The 17625-nt window shown below is 38.6% G+C and overlaps 1 protein-coding gene across 2 annotated transcripts in view; it reads left to right on the forward strand.

Annotated features, from left to right (window-relative positions):
- The window catches only part of GAK (cyclin G associated kinase), a 66933-nt gene that overhangs the window by 36655 nt on the left and 12653 nt on the right, over positions 1-17625 (forward strand). Inside the window, exons 16-24 of one of the 2 annotated variants that reach the window (XM_069000749.1) lie at positions 87-281; positions 859-976; positions 3318-3397; positions 3748-3941; positions 5786-5944; positions 6718-7185; positions 9182-9346; positions 16678-16812; positions 17137-17256. In XM_069000749.1, coding sequence (XP_068856850.1) covers positions 87-281; positions 859-976; positions 3318-3397; positions 3748-3941; positions 5786-5944; positions 6718-7185; positions 9182-9346; positions 16678-16812; positions 17137-17256 — 1634 coding nt within the window. The remainder of the gene's footprint in view (positions 1-86; positions 282-858; positions 977-3317; positions 3398-3747; positions 3942-5785; positions 5945-6717; positions 7186-9181; positions 9347-16677; positions 16813-17136; positions 17257-17625) is intronic. The other variant, XM_069000750.1, reaches the window with a different exon arrangement.

Genomic DNA, 17625 nt, shown 5'->3' on the forward strand with positions numbered 1-17625 from the left:
ATAAGAACAGAAGTAACTCGCTTATGCCTTCACCCGTTTCTTAGAATTTTGTGCTCTGACTAAATGAGTACCTTCTGGTTTGGCAGATACATTGAATACATGTGTGACATGATGGCTGAAGAACCCATTATTCCTCACAGCAAGCCCATCCTGGTCAGATCAATTGTCATGACTCCTGTTCCGCTTTTCAGTAAGCAGCGTAATGGCTGCAGGCCTTTTTGTGAGGTTTATGTGGGGGATGAAAGAGTAACCACTACGTCCCAGGAATATGACAAAATGAAGTAAGTATAGATTACAACTTGCTCTGAAACAGCAAGTTTTGTTTTTCTAGATTATAGCATTTACATGTTTCTAGATTCCTCTGTCCCCTTTTACCTGATCTTGAAAGGTAAATCATGGGGAAGAGAATGTGGTTGTTACAGCAGCTTGGATCTGGTCTTGCAGAACAGTGGGTGTGATGGTGGGGTGGCACCCTGGACACTGCAAGGCAGTGAGCAAGACCCTCTTCTCACTCCATGTGATGTAAGACTGGGAACTTCGATCCCTGATGTACTTGTGCTAAGCATAGTGTTATGTCTCAGTCATGGAAACTGTAAGGATCCCACAGGCATGGCAGCTGCAAGGTGACTGCTTATTAGCCCCTGTACAGCTCTGGTGTCTGTGCAAGAATTGCAAATACTAACACTACTAGATGTGGGTAATCATAGACAAGAGAAATGAGAGAATACAGAAGTCTGTCTAGCTTTTCAGCTACTGAAGGCCTTGGAGAAAGCAGGCTAAATACTAAGGTAGTACTCTATTTAATCTCTTTTAAATGAAATTAACTGTGGTTATGTCTTTTTTTTTTTTTTTCTTTAGGGAGTTTAAAATTGAAGATGGGAAAGCAGTAATCCCACTGGGTATAACGGTCCAAGGAGATGTTCTCATTGTGATCTATCATGCCAGGTCAACTCTAGGAGGACGACTACAAGCCAAGGTAATTGACAAATTTAAGAGCCTAAATGGAGGATTTGCTTTTTTCGTTGCAGTTTTATATCCTACTAGTTATCTCCTAAGTACTTTGCTATATTTACTGTTCTTCGTTCATAGAAATGTTTGAGGTTTTCATTCACTTGTGAATTCAACCTTTTCAGGCCTTCTGAGTATGTCCACTCCTAATGCTGTACATGTAGATGCTTTGGTAAGCATTTTTGGAAAGTACTTCAGTATTGATAATTATTGTATTTGTAAGGAAAGCCACTAGCCAGCTTTTTTGAGGCAGCAATTATTGTCTGTTAAGTTACACAACAACCCAGAACTTTTTGATTCTATGCACACAAACTGCAAACAAGGGAAAAATACCACTCACCAGAAAAGTGGGATTCCAGAGACTGCCTATACAAAACAGGCTAGAAAAATCCATGTGGTTTTATAACCTATTTCTAAAGTCAGGTTCAGTTTTTATAGCTAATTTTCTTACTTTTGTTCTACTAGGGAGAATGCATATTTTCTTTTTTAATTCAACTATGGATGCAAATAATATCACAAGAAACTTGTTAATGAAGCCTGTCTTCAAATTTTTTAAAAGAGAGGCATGTTCTTTTTTCTCCAGATGAGTAACCCAAATTAAACTTGGAAATCTGTGTAAAAGATAAGGAGGGGAAGTGCAAAGTTTAGAGCTTGGAGCTTTGTGGAAATTGATCCAGTTTTTCAACCAGTTTCTGTACATGTGGGACATACATATATATTCATACATTGTTACTGTTACTGAAATTGTTTTTCCTGTGTTTTTTTTCTGCTTTGTGAGTAGGAAGGTGAGTATCAAATCTTGTCATGTTGCAGAGGTTCAACAAGACCTTCCAGAACACCTTAAAACTAAAAACTCAGTGAAATGATTCCTTAATGCACAAAAATAACTGCTGTATCAACATCATCAGGAAAAGGGCATAAAACTGACAAAATTTAGTGAAGGTTAGGTTATACTCCTTGTACAACCTCACCTTTATTCATGATAGAGTTTCTTTGATGTGGTTTCTCTGGCATTTAGTCGCTAATAGAAAAGACTAGAATTTTCTCAGCTGTCAGCTATAACACATGATACATCAACAGTGTGTGTGATGATCTGGGTTTGGAGGTTTGATGGAACAATATTCAATGTGTCCTTAGTTTTATGTACTGTAAATTGCCCCCTGAAGTTCTCTGCAGGTCTCTTACAGAGATCATCCACCACATTTCAGGATTTCTCTTGTGTTTAGAGCTGAGCATTGTGAATGTCTTCTACTTGCTCACAGCTAATTTGAGAGAGGGTTTAGTTTATCTTCTAGGAAAACGATGGTAGGGATGGAAGAATCAGAGAAGCTCTCTCCAGTATATCCATGTCTCTTGGAGTAAGGAGCCCAGCACTGGACACAATTACAGATGGGGCTTCACTGGTGCTGAATAGAGGGGAAGGATCAACCCCCCCCTTAACCTGTGGCAGTGTTTTTTGTAGTATTTGATTTCTGGCTATGATGTTCGGTAAACGCTCATTTACAAGGAAAGCTTTCATAATTCAAATTACTGTATCATATTTTCTGGACTATTACTGTATTACTTCTTTGTAAGAACTGGCAAGACTATTTCACAGGTATTGTAGCTAAGGCTGGGAAACAAATACAGGCTACGTTGATCACTGAGCTGTAATTTGGATTTGTGCAAGACCAGGAGGTACATGAATCTTCTACAGTAGCATTTTCTGGGCACTCCCATCAGGCATGGGAAAGTAGTTTTTCTCTCAACAGTTGAGTGACTAAAATGAGTCAGTTCAGAAAAGCCCTATAATTCTGTCTGGAATGAATGGCTGACTTGAAGTTGCACTTGAAGAAAAAACTCCTTGCACGCCTTCTGAAGTGTTCTTTTAAATGTGCTACATTTAAAACTGTTTTCAATTGATTCCTTTATATGTGACATAAGTATATTTCTTGGTTACTGTATTGCACAATGGATTTTTCTGAGCATATGTTATTCAGAAAAGGAACAAAGGTCATGCAATTTTAGCCTCCAGAACAGGATCTGGAACTACATTAGACTTTGGTAGCGTGTTTTGAGGTTAGTGATGAGACGTATCTTACTGAAGATCATTTGGTTTATTAGTGGTAGTAATAGATCTATTTATGTTCTGTCTCAACTGCATTTAAATCTTTCAAGATAAAGTATACTTCTAATTAAATGGAAGTTTTTTGTAGCAAAGCAAATACTAAAATATTTTAATACTGTTAATACTTTGCATTATGTTAAAGGCAGAACATTGTACATACTGTTCGTGTTGGTTTATGCAGTTTCCTGTTTCTTTTCAACAGATGGCTTCAATGAAGATGTTTCAGATTCAGTTCCATACAGGTTTTGTGCCCCGAAATGCCACTACAGTGAAATTTGCCAAGTATGTTGACACCTTTTTGTAGGAGACTGGAAGAAATTTTCTTTGAAACTGCTTAACCTGCCAAACATCAACATATAGCAGGGAGAAGGAAATATAGTCAGTGTAGGAAGTAGATGACTTTGATAGCAATAAGATTATTTTGTTTACTCACATTAAGGAAACTAAATGTTTTGTTAATGATACAAAAAAACCTGTGTGCAAAAATACCACCTGTTTAAAATGGGAAAAGTAAACAAATGCAGCATTTTTTTTGTCTTACACTAAATGCTTTGAAGTTTTGTTTTGGACTGCAGTAGGTCTAATTCAGTTAGCCCTCAGTATCAAGAAACTTCTTGTCCGTGTCTTTACAGGTATGATCTGGATGCCTGTGACATACAAGAGAAATACCCTGATTTATTTCAAGTCAATCTGGAAGTAGAGGTGGAGCCCAGAGACAGGCCCAGCTGTGAACAGCCACCTTGGGATAACATGAATATAAAGGGACTAAATCCCAAGATTCTCTTCTCCACCCGAGAGGAACAACAAGAGATTTTATCCAAATTTGGTAATGAATCCCTTGAAAAACTAAAGAACGTGAAAAAATTTTCAATGTACTTAGTGTTTGAGGCCTTTGTTTAATTTTTGATATTCCATTAATTGAAAGAAATTTAAAAGGTGTTTTTTTTTTTTTAAATACCAGTTTAAAATATGCTTTGTATGGAGGAGCTTAAGTTATCCTCCAGTAATGGATTATAATTATCCCTGTCTTACTTTCATTGTGCTTACATGTGCTTGCTTTAAAGCTATGAATAGGCCATTTGCAGGGAAGGGACTTTTAGCAAATGGAATTTTAAAAGTCGGTATTTGTAGACACAAATACTTGAAAGAGATTTATTTGGCTAAACTGGCATCAGTATCATTTCAGTTAAAATTATGTGAGCATGCCTCACAAATGATTTTAGGTAAGAATGTTTTTATCAACATCCTTATGCATAGCCATGTAATGTTGTAATTAATTTCCCCAACTTTTCCTAATATGTTCTAGCAGAGTTTTTTTGTTAATGCTGCTTATTCAGTGCTTCATCTGTAGATGCCTGCATTAATTCCACTTAATGCTATTCAGTATCTTTCTTCTTCTCCTGATATCAGTAATTAGCTTTGACATTTTCATTCAGGCTCTTAAGCCTTCTCTGTGTTTTGAGGATAAAGAGGCATGATGAAGATTACTATGGTGATTTTAGTAATATGTGAGATCTCACCCTATGTTAATGTGGTACATCTCAAGTACGTTTCTTTTCATATAAGGTGGTTGCTGCTGGCCTTTTTTTCTTTTAAAGCAGGATATATGTTGTTTGTATTATGATTTTGACCACTTTCTATTTAACTAATCTTAATCCTATTGTGAACATAACTCTCAGCTCTCTAAAGCTAAGGTGTGTAGCTTTACGTCATTGTTACTCTTGTGTTCTTAAGTCACTTCCATTTTCTGATTGATACATGAAATGTAAGGATTTCAAATTACATTGAAAGTATTTCTTAAGATTGGTGGGAAGGGAATACGACAAAAGCAAGTGCTGTGAAGTTTTATTAAACTTGCCATTAAAATTGAATTTACTCTTTCATTATAATCTTTCATGTATGGTTTGAGACATACTATTTATTCAGCACCTCTGAACTAAAACTGAGAATGTGGAGGAAGAGTGAAAAAGTGCTCTACTAGTTGCGTATTTCAATTTAGATAAATAGGTTTCTCCCAGCCATTCATCCACTTTTTTCAAACAGTAGATGAATACTAACTAATTTAGGAAATCTTCTTAATTTGCTTTGACAAAACTTTGGTTTTGAGAGCTAATACAACAGTAGGTAACTGCCCTATGAGTCTTACACAAGGGTCACTTAATATCTGATTTCAGTAAAATAAGAAATAAAAGAAGCAGTTAATGGCAGCATACAATGTATTAACCCCTTTTGTGGTGTTTTTTAATAGCTCCATGTTCTTCACTAGCTTTGTATATTCTGAGTCTTTCTACAGCTGCATTTGCTATTTTCTGTTTTTCTGTCTCTTATTTCAGATATTGTTCATAGCTCTTGAATGTTTTAGGGGATGGTTGGTACAAGTGAGGTGTTAATCACATTTTTCTACAAATATAAATAGAATGCTTGAGTGTTACACTATGATTCTGATTTAATGTCCTAGTTCAAAACAGGATCTTACCAGTTTTTGCAGTTGAAACAAAGTTAATAATGCTAATTTCAGAGATGGTGGGGGCAGGAATTTGCATTTGCAGAGCAAAAGATTGGAGATAATTGTCTTCCTACAGCAGTCAGCCTGAAAGACAAGTATCAGCTGCCATGTGGAGGATTGAGAAGTTTCTCTCTAAGTGTTCTGGCTTAAATTCTGTTTTATAGGGAAACCAGAGTTGCCTAGACAGCCAGGTTCCACTGCACAATATGAAGCAGAGGCATCCCAGCTGGAGCAGTCTTCAGAAGGTGCACCTACTGATACAGAATCCCCACACAGCAGTAGTACTGATGCCAATAACTTCTTTCACTCTCTGGACTGGAAAGGTACAGGTTTTCCTCTGAAGTAACTGTGTGGCTTACGTTTGTCTTGTATGCCTTCCAGTGAATGCTTAAGCCTTCTTAGGCAGCAAGAGTCTCTAATTCACTAACCATGAGGAAAAGCTATTTAAAGAGTGAGCCCTGCAGCATAACAAGCAGTTGTTCTGCTTCATTTGGATAAACACCAAGTAAGGGGGTTTGGTGTTGAGTATAACTTAAATGCTGAGCTAAATTTTTCTTTTTCTGTAGAAATCTTAACCTTTAAGGTCTGCAAGGAAGCTTTTTACTCCCACAGCCCCATGTTGGCTGAGGAACAGAGGAAACAAAGTAGACTAGCCTGTAGGGTCCAGATCAGTAAAGAGGACTAAGAAAATGTAATTTTATAGTACATGTGTGACTCCCTTTTCTGGGTGCTGCTTTGTTGGCAAAAATGACAGCAGCTGCTTATACTTTCATTGAGTGGAGAAGCAATTACTGAGAAATCTTGTAAGCTCTGAGGGGCACAGAGATCTGAGGTGAATGTCCAAGTCAGTCTAATTTTGAAAAAATTTGTAATGCCTACCATTGTGGAGTGGCAAGTAGGGTAGTCAGCTGCTGCTTTGCCTGCCCTGCACAAACAGGTGGCAGGCAACACGTAGTTCCTTTTTCATCAATTCTTATGTGAGTTTTGGTTAGTTAGGAATTAATTTCATATGATGTCACCATGAAAGTCTCTCTTACGCTAGTCAGAAGAATAAGCCTGGTCATTTAAAGATGTTATTCTTTTTTTTCTATTCAAGAAGGAAAAACTCCAGAAAGTGGAATAGAAGACAATTCATCTAAAAATGATCCTGTTCAGCTATCTGATGACAGAGAAGAGAGTGATCCTTCAGATGAGGAGTTCCCTACATTTCCAGATGAAGGAAATGCAGTAATTGTTGATGAAAAAGACTCTACTCCAGAAGGAGAGTTGCTTTTTGAAACTAGTTTTGAAGCTCCATCTGCACCGTTACAAAAATCTCTCCCTGAAGAGAATGTAGACTTGCTGGGACTAGACTCTGATATTTCAGCAGAACAGAAACAACCTATCTCAGAAATTAACTCGTCATCAAGTAATGCTGACTTGTTGAACAATCTGTTTGTGAGTAGTATGTCACAGGTTTCAGAGCCCACTGGAGATCTTCTTGGACAAGGAACAGATTTCTTTTTCAGCAGTCAGTGTCCAGCTGCTACTCAGGGTACGTCTTCAGCAGCAGCCATGTCTTCAGGTATGTGAGTTTAACATCAGTACTTGTCACCTGGGCAACACATGAATTGCTGCTTGCACTGTGCTTAGAAAATAAGTACCATGTTTCAACAGTACTGTGAAGACATGTCAGTCTATAGCAAGACTGTGAATAGAATAGATATTATTTCTGCATGAAGGAGAAAAATTCCTGTACATTTTCCAGGCGTTCTATTATGTTGCCAGTATCCTATTAACTTTAAATTCCGTAAACAGAAAAGTATAAAATCTTGAATTTAAGGGAAATTTAGTATCTTAAAGAATTCTTAGCTTTCCCATATGAATGTTATGTGCTAGATCCTTTTCTAAATCTATAACTTTCCTTGCTAAGGCATAGAATTGTCATAACTTACTGCTTTCTTGAACTTTACATAAAGCAATGCCATTAGATGCACAGAGCTGTCTGCTTAGGTCAAATGTGTGTGTGGGATTTTTAAGTGTTAATCACATAAGACTGCTGAGCAACTGGAAATCCTGTAGATTATTGTCCAAACCAGTAGGATAATGATACTGCTAAACGATGTTTTCCTGCTGATTTTACTGATGTTGTTGGCAGGTCAGTATCCTTAAAGAGAATGCTAGGTAGTGCTGTCTATTTGGTATTTAATCAAGGTGTTTTAGTTCAGAGATTCTGTTCCTCTTACCAGTGAATATTCAGCTCTTTGTCACTTTACTAACCTTTCAGTAATAACAATTCTCTGCCTGAAGTTAATACTAAGATTTCTGGGAATATTAGTTGCGTAACCTGGGAAACCATTACAAGGCTTTGTTTGTTTGCACAAAGATAATTCATAGGGACTAAAAGCTTTCATCTATAGACAACTAAAAGTATTTTTTACAGAGTATTTAGATGATTTAAAATATTTACTTATTTTGAGGAATTCACTGTTGAACTTAGTTACTATGGTCAGGGAGAAATAATTTTAATTTACCATTTTTACATAGGTAGTAATAAAGGTTCCCTTTTATAGAATTCTTTATCTTTCTTTACTCATATCCACTGCATGAAGCACCTGAGCAGTAGTCATGTATGTATCGCATTCTTGTAGTCATTGTCATTCAATGTATTTCATGCAATTGTATTGAGAGGTAAGTGCAAAAGTGGGAATATTTGGCCACTGTTACATGTTGTCTTGCACAACACACTTGTACTTGAGCTCTTGTTTATGTGCGATGCTATAGTAAGTTTGATTGAAACGTTGTTGAGTCCTGCACAATGTGGTTATTACCTGAGGACGTGCTGAGGTGTTATAGCAGGATTATTCCTTCTCTTCAGCTTCTGAGTGAGTCTGGCAGGACTCCCTGGGCTCTTGAGGGTTCTTGACCCTAGAGGGCAGCAGAAACAGGAAGCTCTAAAGCCGTGATTCCAGCTGACTGTCACATGTTACTCCATGCTGACTATAAATACTCTTCCAGTTAGTTTTTTTCTTCATTGGAATCACTAGAGACCTGCTGAAGTCTTACTTCTATTGGTTTTCATTCTTGGGTTGACGTACTTTCTGCCCCAGAATCGTCAATGCCTTCAAGTCTAAATGGTAGTATGAATGTTTTACTTCATATTCTTTTTAATAGTATAATAGTCCATTTTCTTAAAATCTGTTGCAAATTTGGTGTTATAGAGTATTTAACAAATGTAATTCTTCGTGTATGTAGGTGATCACTCAAACTTAAGGTGTGTCTTAAATGGGTGAAATTAACAATGCTAATGAATTGTATGCAGTCTTGCTGCTTGTATTTGAAGGCAAAACTATTCATATTATGTATGGCTGAGATCCTTTTTGTACCAATGTGAAAGTTCATTTGTCTAGAGGAAGGAATAGGTGATTACTCTTTGCCACAAAAAGTTGTCAGAAGGCTGCTGCAGTTACTAGCATGAACTTTACTTTTTGTCTGTGCCCTCAGAGGAGTAAGGCTTTTCCAGCTTCATTTATTCTGCAATTTGTCATAAGATAATTTTTGGTTTTTTGCTTCTTTTTTAGCCGATCCATTTGACCCATTCACAATGTCATCAAGTTCAGAGAATCAAGCCCTATCTGGTCCAGACCTCTTTGGGGACTTTCTTAATCCAACCTCAACAGCTAATGCAGCTCCTTCCACACAAAGTTCACTTCCACCTTCTTCCAGCTCAGATTTCTTAAATTTAGGTAAGTGTGCTTCTGGTGTTCTGTTTCTCAACAGTTTCCTCTCCTCTGTGCCTTTATCTTTCAGCTTAGTGGATTAGTGTCTTCATAGATCCACTTGTTGTGATTGCTGTTTTAGTTGGCTTTGTATTCTGGAAGTGCAGATGCAAATGCACCAAGAAGCAAGTGTTTCCTGTATAATGTCATGCTATTATTTATGATGTGACAGGATTTCTAGTATTGCTAACCATATGTTAGGAGATGGAGTCTCCTCTCAATGATCTAAGAACTGAGGGTACACAAACATCTGGAAACTTACGTTATAGGTGATAGTATGCTATGTTGACTGTTCAGATCGTAAAGATTTTATGGAAACCTAGGAAGAGAAATGAGCAAGTCAAGTTACAATATAGCCAGTTCAGAAAGTGCAGGCTGGGGCTAGCTAGCACCTTCCTGACCTGAATGCATTCTGGTAATATACTCACAAAGTACATTATGTAATACTCTAATCTTATTTGTTTCATTTCTCTGATATATTCTTGGCAAAGCCTTTTCCTCATGCATTTATTTTAAAATCTATTAATCTTTAAACAAAAATCTTTGTGATATGTTCAGTCTTCCCATCATTCTTTAAAGAGAAACAGACATTTGCAAAAATGGTGGAGTGGTAGAGCCATTAGTGTTAGAGCTTTTTAAAATCTGGCTTTGAAAGAAAGGTATGGGTTCTCTCCATAGGAATACAAGCTGTGATCAGTCTGTAAGAGCTCTTCTCTGCAGCTCTCTCATTCTTCTCTTTCTGCATAGGCCCTTCCCATGGGATACAATCTTTTAAGAACATGGGTCTCTGTAGGGTACAGTCCTTTAGGAAGAGATTGATATAGGGGTGTGGTTCTCCCAGGGACTGCAGCTCTTGCCAGGAACCTGCTGCTGTGTGAGCTGCTCTCTCTGAGCTGTGGCTTCATCCAGGACATGTCCACCTGTGTAGCATCCTCCACAGGTTACAGTGTGAGTATTTGTTCCCCTGTGGTGTTTCCCATGTGTTGCAGGGCAATCCCTGCTCTTGGCATCTGGAGCACCTCCTTCTGTTCCTTCTCCACCAACCTTAATGTCTGCAGGCCTGTTTCTCGCACATCTCTCCCTTCTCTTACAGCTGCTGTGCAGCATTTTTTGCTTTTTCTAGCATGTTTTCTCAAAGACATCTAGTCTGCGAGGCTCAGCTGTGGCTTGTGGTGAATCTGTTGGAGCTGGCTCTTTCCAACAGAGAAGCCCAGGCCTCTTCTCCCACAGACACCTACTTACAATGTGCAGGTAGCTAGGAATGGTGCTATCACACACCTTATCCTGAATCTAGAATGATTTCTTCCCAGGGCTTATTGCATGCAGCTTTGACTTGCCCCTCCTTGTTTAGCAGTTGCTCTAGTTGACCCTGCCTCTGAGTGATGCAGTCTGAGTATTAGATACAGATAAACTGGACAGAAAAAAATGCATTATTTGTCTGACTGACAGAAGGGCTTCTTCTTTGAAATAAAAGGCTACCCAGCTGATTGCTCTCTATACCATATTATTAATCATTATATTCCAGCTGTGGTTGATTCTGCTGAGAAGATTCCACTTGCTGCCTCCTTTGCAATGTTTCTGTTCTGTCCTGTAGATAGTAACAGCCATATGTTTCAGTTGTATACTTGTATAGTTGCCAGTTTTATGCCACTATTGCTGTCCCTGTGTGAGGTTACCAAACATAAATATTTTGCTCAGTAGAAGATTTTATCAATACTGATCTGTGGAGCATTATCTCCACCAGACTCTGTGCCTGGGATGGGGCAACTCTGGATGCAGACTGGGGAATGAGATGCTGGAGAGGAGCACCATGGAAGGGGACCTGGGAGTCCTGGTCGATGGCAAGCTGGATGAGTCAGCAGTGCCCTGGCAGCCAGGAGGGCCACCCATGTCCTGGGAGAATCAGGCACAGCATCGACAGCTGGGCAAGGGAGGGGATTGTCCTGCTCTGCTCTGGGGTGGCCTCACCTCGAGTGCTGGGGGCAGGTCTGGGTGCCACAATGTAAAAAAGACATTAAGCTGTTAGAGAGTGTCCAAAGGAGGGCCATGAGAATGGTGAAGCTTCTTGAGGGGAAGCTGTATGAGGAGCAGCTGAGGTCACTTGGTCTGTTGAGCTTGGAGGAGACTGAGGGGAGACCTCATTGCAGTTACAACTTCCTTGTGAGGGGAAGAGGAGAAGCAGACACTGATCTGATCTCTGTGGTGACAGTGACAGGACCCAAGGCAATGGCCTGAAAGAGGAGGTTTAGGTTGGATATCAGGAAAAGGTTTTTCTCCCAGAGGCTGGTTGGGCATTGGAACAGTGGGAAGTGGTCACAGCACCAGCCTGACAAGGGTTCCAGAAGTGTTTGGAAAACACTGTTAGGCACATGGTGTGATTCTTGGGGCTGCCCTGTGCAGAGCTGGGAGCTGGACTTCATTGTCCTTGTGGTTCCCTTGCAGCTCAACATATTTTATGGTCTCAGCCAAAATTTAACTCAGTTGAGAGGCAGGACCTCTGGAGATACTCTAGTTGATGTGCTTAAAGCCAGGGTCAAGTAAAGTAGGCTATTCAGGACCATGTCCTTGCTGATTTTTAGTATTTCCAGGGCTGTAGACTGTGCAGCTGGGCAACCTATGCCAGTGTTGGAGAGATCTTAGAAGAAGGAAAGTATTTTTTAATGGAGTTCCTTGTGTTTCAGTTTGTGCCCATTGCCTCTTGTCCTTCCACTGAGCAACACAGATAAGAGTCTGTCACAGTCTTTTTTTGTTTATTCACATTAAGTATTTTTACACATTTATAAGAACGTTCCCAGTTCTTTTCTCCAAGTTTAATAGTACCAGAACCCCCATATCAGAGAGGAGACAAAAAACCCTTTTCTGTATTAAATTAAAGTGGGAAAAAAAAGTACAGATTTCTGTTCACTTAATGTTTATCTGCAGTCTTAAGGAGAACAGCATCAATATTCAGCTGTTAATAATATTTGAGCAAGTACAGGAAGAAAAGGAATATTTTTACATCTAACTTCAATTCTTATTGTTTTATGGTTACTCCTTCTGATTTTACTTGATAGCTTGCACTCCATTAAGTGCATTAGGATACCTGCTATTTTAATGTAATTTCTGGGGCTTTCTGTCAACATAGGAAAAGATACTTAAAATGTACCCATTTTCTCTTCAGCCTGTTGTTTTACACTGATTTCCCAATATTTCTCTATTGCTATGCAGTCTTTAAAAACCATATGGAAGTGGAGAAAGTGGGGTAACATTTCATGCTTTTTTTATCTTTCAAATGAGAGCTTTTATCTGTGTTTAGCTAAAATGATGTATGTATTTGAGCCTTTAGCATTCTGTCCAGTTACAGTTACCAATTTAATCAAGTAAGTTAGGCATATTAAAAGTTATATTGCTTTTAATGTGAATTTGTGAGTCCTGAAAGGACAGGATCACTAGTAACTGGAGAAGAAAGGAGAAATAAGAACATGTTCTCAAATGACATATTTGGAAGAGTTGTGTTAAGTGAGCAGAAGACAGTGCAAACATGAGGTCATTAAAGGGAGAAAAAAAATTAGTAGTAATGGCAATGACCATTGAAAATAAGCTGCAGTAATGAGATTTGATGAATCTATTAGAGCAGATTCAGATTATAAGTGTCTAGAATCGAATTTTAGTGGTGGGTATGCTTTGCTAGTAAATGATTACTAAACGGCTAGAGATAGAGGAGAAAAGCTGTTTCAGTGAACACAAGTTCAAGACACAGAATTTTAACCTTGTATTTCTCAAATGTTGACTTAAAATTTAAAATCACAGGAGTTTTAAAATGAAAGATAGTTCTTTGTGCCGGTTTGGCCAAATTTAGAAATATATCCTCTGAGAGAAGGCACAACCACCCCTCCCCCACCAGATTCGGGAAAGAATAAATTTTCCTCGAAGGAAAGTGAAGGAGATAAAACTATTTATTTAACAAACACACGGGAAAGGAAAATAATACTAAATAATAAAACCTTTCGCTGTGGAGAAAAAGCCCGGGAAAGTGTTCGAGTCCTCCCTTTGGTGTCCTCAGAGCCGGGGCTTGGCCCAGGGCCAGACCCTCTGTGCTCGGTGGAAAGTCCTCCCAATGTGCTCTGATATTGAAGCCATCCAGCAGAAAAGGGAGAAAATCCGAAATTCCAGGGAAGGAAAAAAAGTTCAACTCTCAGTGTCTCTCCAGAGAAAAAGCTGAAAAACTGGCCAAAAGCTGACTGGAAAACAGCAAGCCGGGTGCTTCCTCCCTCCCCTGCCGTAGCTGGAAAAAAAGTCGCTATCTCTGTGTGACTTTGAACAAGCTGCAAACTGCTTTGAAAAAGTTTTGCTCAGTTTTTCCTTCCCCCTCTCAGGCTCAGTTTAAAGGCATAAAAAGGCACAAAAATTAATTTCTGGGCATAGGGCAGCGATATGAGGATACACATCATAAAGTCACCCCAAGACATTCTTATACAATATCTGGTCTCTTAAAGCATTCTGTCCTGTAATAGGAAAATGTTGTGCTGTTGCTGCTAAGCAGCTGTGCCTTTACAAGGTAACTTAATTTTCTTTTGGATTTTTCAAGTAGCAGATCATCTTTAATGCAGGTTGAGTCAGGAATGTATTTCCCTCAAAGACAGCACAAGATTTGGAAGGTGATCAAAAGAAACCGGAGTGATCAGTGCAGTTTTTTCTCGAGCAGAAGTTAGTTTCTGTGAACTTGTGTTCTCAATCAGGCTTTAGACAAGGTTAAAAAAACTTGCATCATACTAAACCAGCCTCTTGGTTCACAGAAAATCCTGTTGTCGTCTGTGATTAAAGGATTTCCTGTAGACATGACAAGTTAAATAAAGAAAACCTTATGTGAAGTTGTGTGTAGGATATAGTAAAATGCAGGTCTCTTATTTTGGGAAGCTGGAAAGTGTGATCTGATTACCACCAACTTATTCTTGCATCTTAGCTTAGTTTGAGCAGTGTTAGTAATGAACACAGTTCTTTGCCCTGACCTCCAGTGGTTCATTGCTGTATGGCTAAGGAGTATCAATATGCATATTAAAAACTTGAAACAACCAGGTTTGGGCCTGCATGCCCATGATCTTAATTGCTTCCATTTTTTGAATATTGAGCTATAGTTCGTGTTTTACCATTTCTTCAGATATTCTGCTCCTTTATCTTAATGTGTCTGTATGAACTCCAATGCACCAGTTACAAAAATAGGGAATCATTATGTGGTCTCATCATACCTTTTCAGAATATGTAGAAGTCAGAGAATCATGTTAATATCACTTTTTCTTGATGTTAAAATCTGACATACAATAGTGCCCAGGTTGTAGAACTAAACAGAAGATAGCATAAGAATAAAAAGTTTCAGGAGGAATAGGTTATCTGTTTAGTATATTGCACATTGCATGTTTCAGCTTTTTCTGGTAAGTGTAGTGGATGTATATGTGTTTTTACTATTAATAGTGAATCTACTGCTGTGCGTAGCAGTAGGCTACTTCCTGCTTAGTTCAGGGTGGGGGAGGTGATGAACTTGACTGCTCTTAAGCCAACTGTTATAAAACAGCTCAATTTCCACAGTATGTTCTCAATCTTTCAAATGCACTCAGCTGTAATTTAATTTATTCTTATTTCTCTCCACTTGTTTTCATAATAGTTAATTTTATGTGTCGTTGTTAATTTTCTTATGCCCCTGTAAAAAGACTTTTAATAGCAGAGATTGTAGAACAAAATAATTTCTAGTCTAAAAATATTAATATTAAAAATCAATATTAGTATTAATTCAAGGCCTGCTAAACTTTTTGGGAGTGGTATATGATAGAGAAGACTTCTGAGCTGGTGAATAGGTGCTGGTTTATAGCCTGACACTGCTGTTTAGCAGATAGCTGGGGTCCTGAGTATTGAGGCAAATACGTACTGTTTTTCTCATGGTTTCAGAGACAGGGAGATGAAGCGTGGGTGTGGAGAAAGGGCTGGAAATGGTGGGTACTTCTTGCATTTTATTCTGATGTTTTCCTTCCCATGCAGCAGAGAATACTGCTGAAATACAGGCTTTCAGCAGATATTTGTTGTGCAGTATTTGATGTGCTTGCTTTGCAGCTGTAAGATCTAATTATAAATAGTATTACTAGATTGAGGTACTGGAGGGGTATTTAATTTGCTTCTAATGATTTCCTTGATTAAGAGGATTTGATATCAATATTTACAGAATGTAAAGTTGAGAAGCTGAGACAAGTGAAAGGCTGTGATGTACTAGTTGAAACAGTCAAACCCTGAAAATGTCATTGCTTTTTTAAGGATGGGTGGGTTAGGGTTTAGAAAGTTATGTCTGTGAAATGTCTTAGAGCACCACTAAATGTTCCGGCTTTACTGAAATACCACCTCTCACTGTAGCACTGACTGTTGTTGTAGCATTAAAGTAGGGCTTCCGTTCAAAAGCTGTCCTGCTTCACTCTAAGTCTCCAAAAGCTGTGCTTAAGGACAATTCTCAGAACTGTCAGGCAGCTTTGAGTGTTCCATACATAGCATATCTCATTCTGAGGATTGCTCACCTTACAGTATGTGTGAGTGTGTAAGTGGAGAATCATTTGCAAGCATCAGGGATGGCAGTTATATCTTTAGGTGGGATGTGGCATTTTCCAGGAGTTAGTGGCAGCACCCTTGCATGCTTTTAAATACGACTTTCTCATTTAGATGTCATGGTGGGTTTGTTTTGCATGTAGAAGAGCGGTTTTTATCCATGGAGCTAGAGATTCTTAACCTTTCCCCAGAAAAAAAATCATTCTTCCTGTATCCTGGTCTTCAATTCTGTGCATTTGTTTGTGTGTTACACCTAAAAGGGTCTATTAGTTGTCCAAGAGGCCCCTTTGTCACAAGAGGCTTAGGTTAGGCATACCTGCAGTTTCAAGTGACCTGGCTTCACCTGTGTAGCACCCAGACTGCTGAGTGATTAACAGCACCATTCATGAAGCACTGCTGCTTCCTGCTTATCTGCTGTGTTGTCAGAAACAGCAGCATGCCCTAGACCTGTACCTGAGCTAGTCCTTTTTGTCAGGAGACCTAAGCTGTTAAATTCAAAGCATTGCTTGTGCATGAAAATACTTCATTTATGAAGTGTGTGGGATGTTTTAAAATAGAGATGAAGGAATCCCAGTGGTAAAACCCTTCTGAGTCCTGTTTAAGACTGCACAACTATTGTCAAGAGATTTAAGCAAGCTGTGCAGCTGACAATGTGGTACCCATTCTGTTGGAATTGGTAAAATATGTTATTGTGATGGTTTTCTTAAACATAAAAATATTTCTTTTTTCTTCTGTAGGCAATTTGACACCAGAGCCACCTAAAATATCATCATCTACAAGCCACCCAGATCTCTTAAGTGGTTGGGATTCTTGGGCAGATTCCTCAACAACCAGCAGTGCAGCATCACCACAGCTGAAGCCTGTTTGTGAAGGTATTATGAAATTAAATGTTTCCATTAGAGGAATACTCCAGACTGGGTCAGTTTAACCACCTGAACATGTCTTCAAGCATTTTTGGTTTGTTGCTTAAAAACTCCTTTAGTAATGCACTCATGTAGTTTTTCAGATTTAAGTTCAAGACACAGGAATTAAATTGTTTCAGTTCTCTGTAGTAATGGTGATTCTTGTCATGGGAAAAGATATTGTGAAGCAGGATGCTGGGGAGGTTTGCGTGAGGCATTGTGGAGATACTACTTTTATTCTTTCCCTCAATTTCCAAACAGACCAAGTACGTGATGTGTTTTCTTATTATACAGGCCAAGCTTTTACCACCGGAAGCCAGTCCAGTGTGTCTTCAGGTCTGTCTTTCAGCCAGGCGAAATCTCAGAACTTTGATCCTTTTGCTGATCTTGCAAATCTGGGATCTGGTCTTCCAGGTGAGATCTTACTTTTTTAGACTATACTTAGTGCTTCTACTGTTTGATTTGGTTCTTGTACCAATAAATGTTACTGACAGTCTATAAAGGAAAGTATTTCCTTTTAGTTCTTAATGATCAGCTTGAGGTATTTGCTGAGAGCTGATGAGTAACAAGAAAAGATTGAATCTTACAGATATTGTGTGAAATATCCAGAATAATATTTCAGAAGATAACTACAGCTAACAGTGATATAGAAACAGTAAAAATAAGCAATGCTTCAGAATCTAGTTGAGATGGTAAGAGAAACCAGGAGTTACTGATTCAGTAAGTGAGCATGAGGTTTCTTACCTTGCATCGATTAATACTGTTCTCAAAGGATTTAAAATG

Source organism: Aphelocoma coerulescens (genome assembly GCF_041296385.1).
Source record: "Aphelocoma coerulescens isolate FSJ_1873_10779 chromosome Z unlocalized genomic scaffold, UR_Acoe_1.0 ChrZ, whole genome shotgun sequence".
Lineage (NCBI taxonomy): Eukaryota > Metazoa > Chordata > Aves > Passeriformes > Corvidae > Aphelocoma > Aphelocoma coerulescens.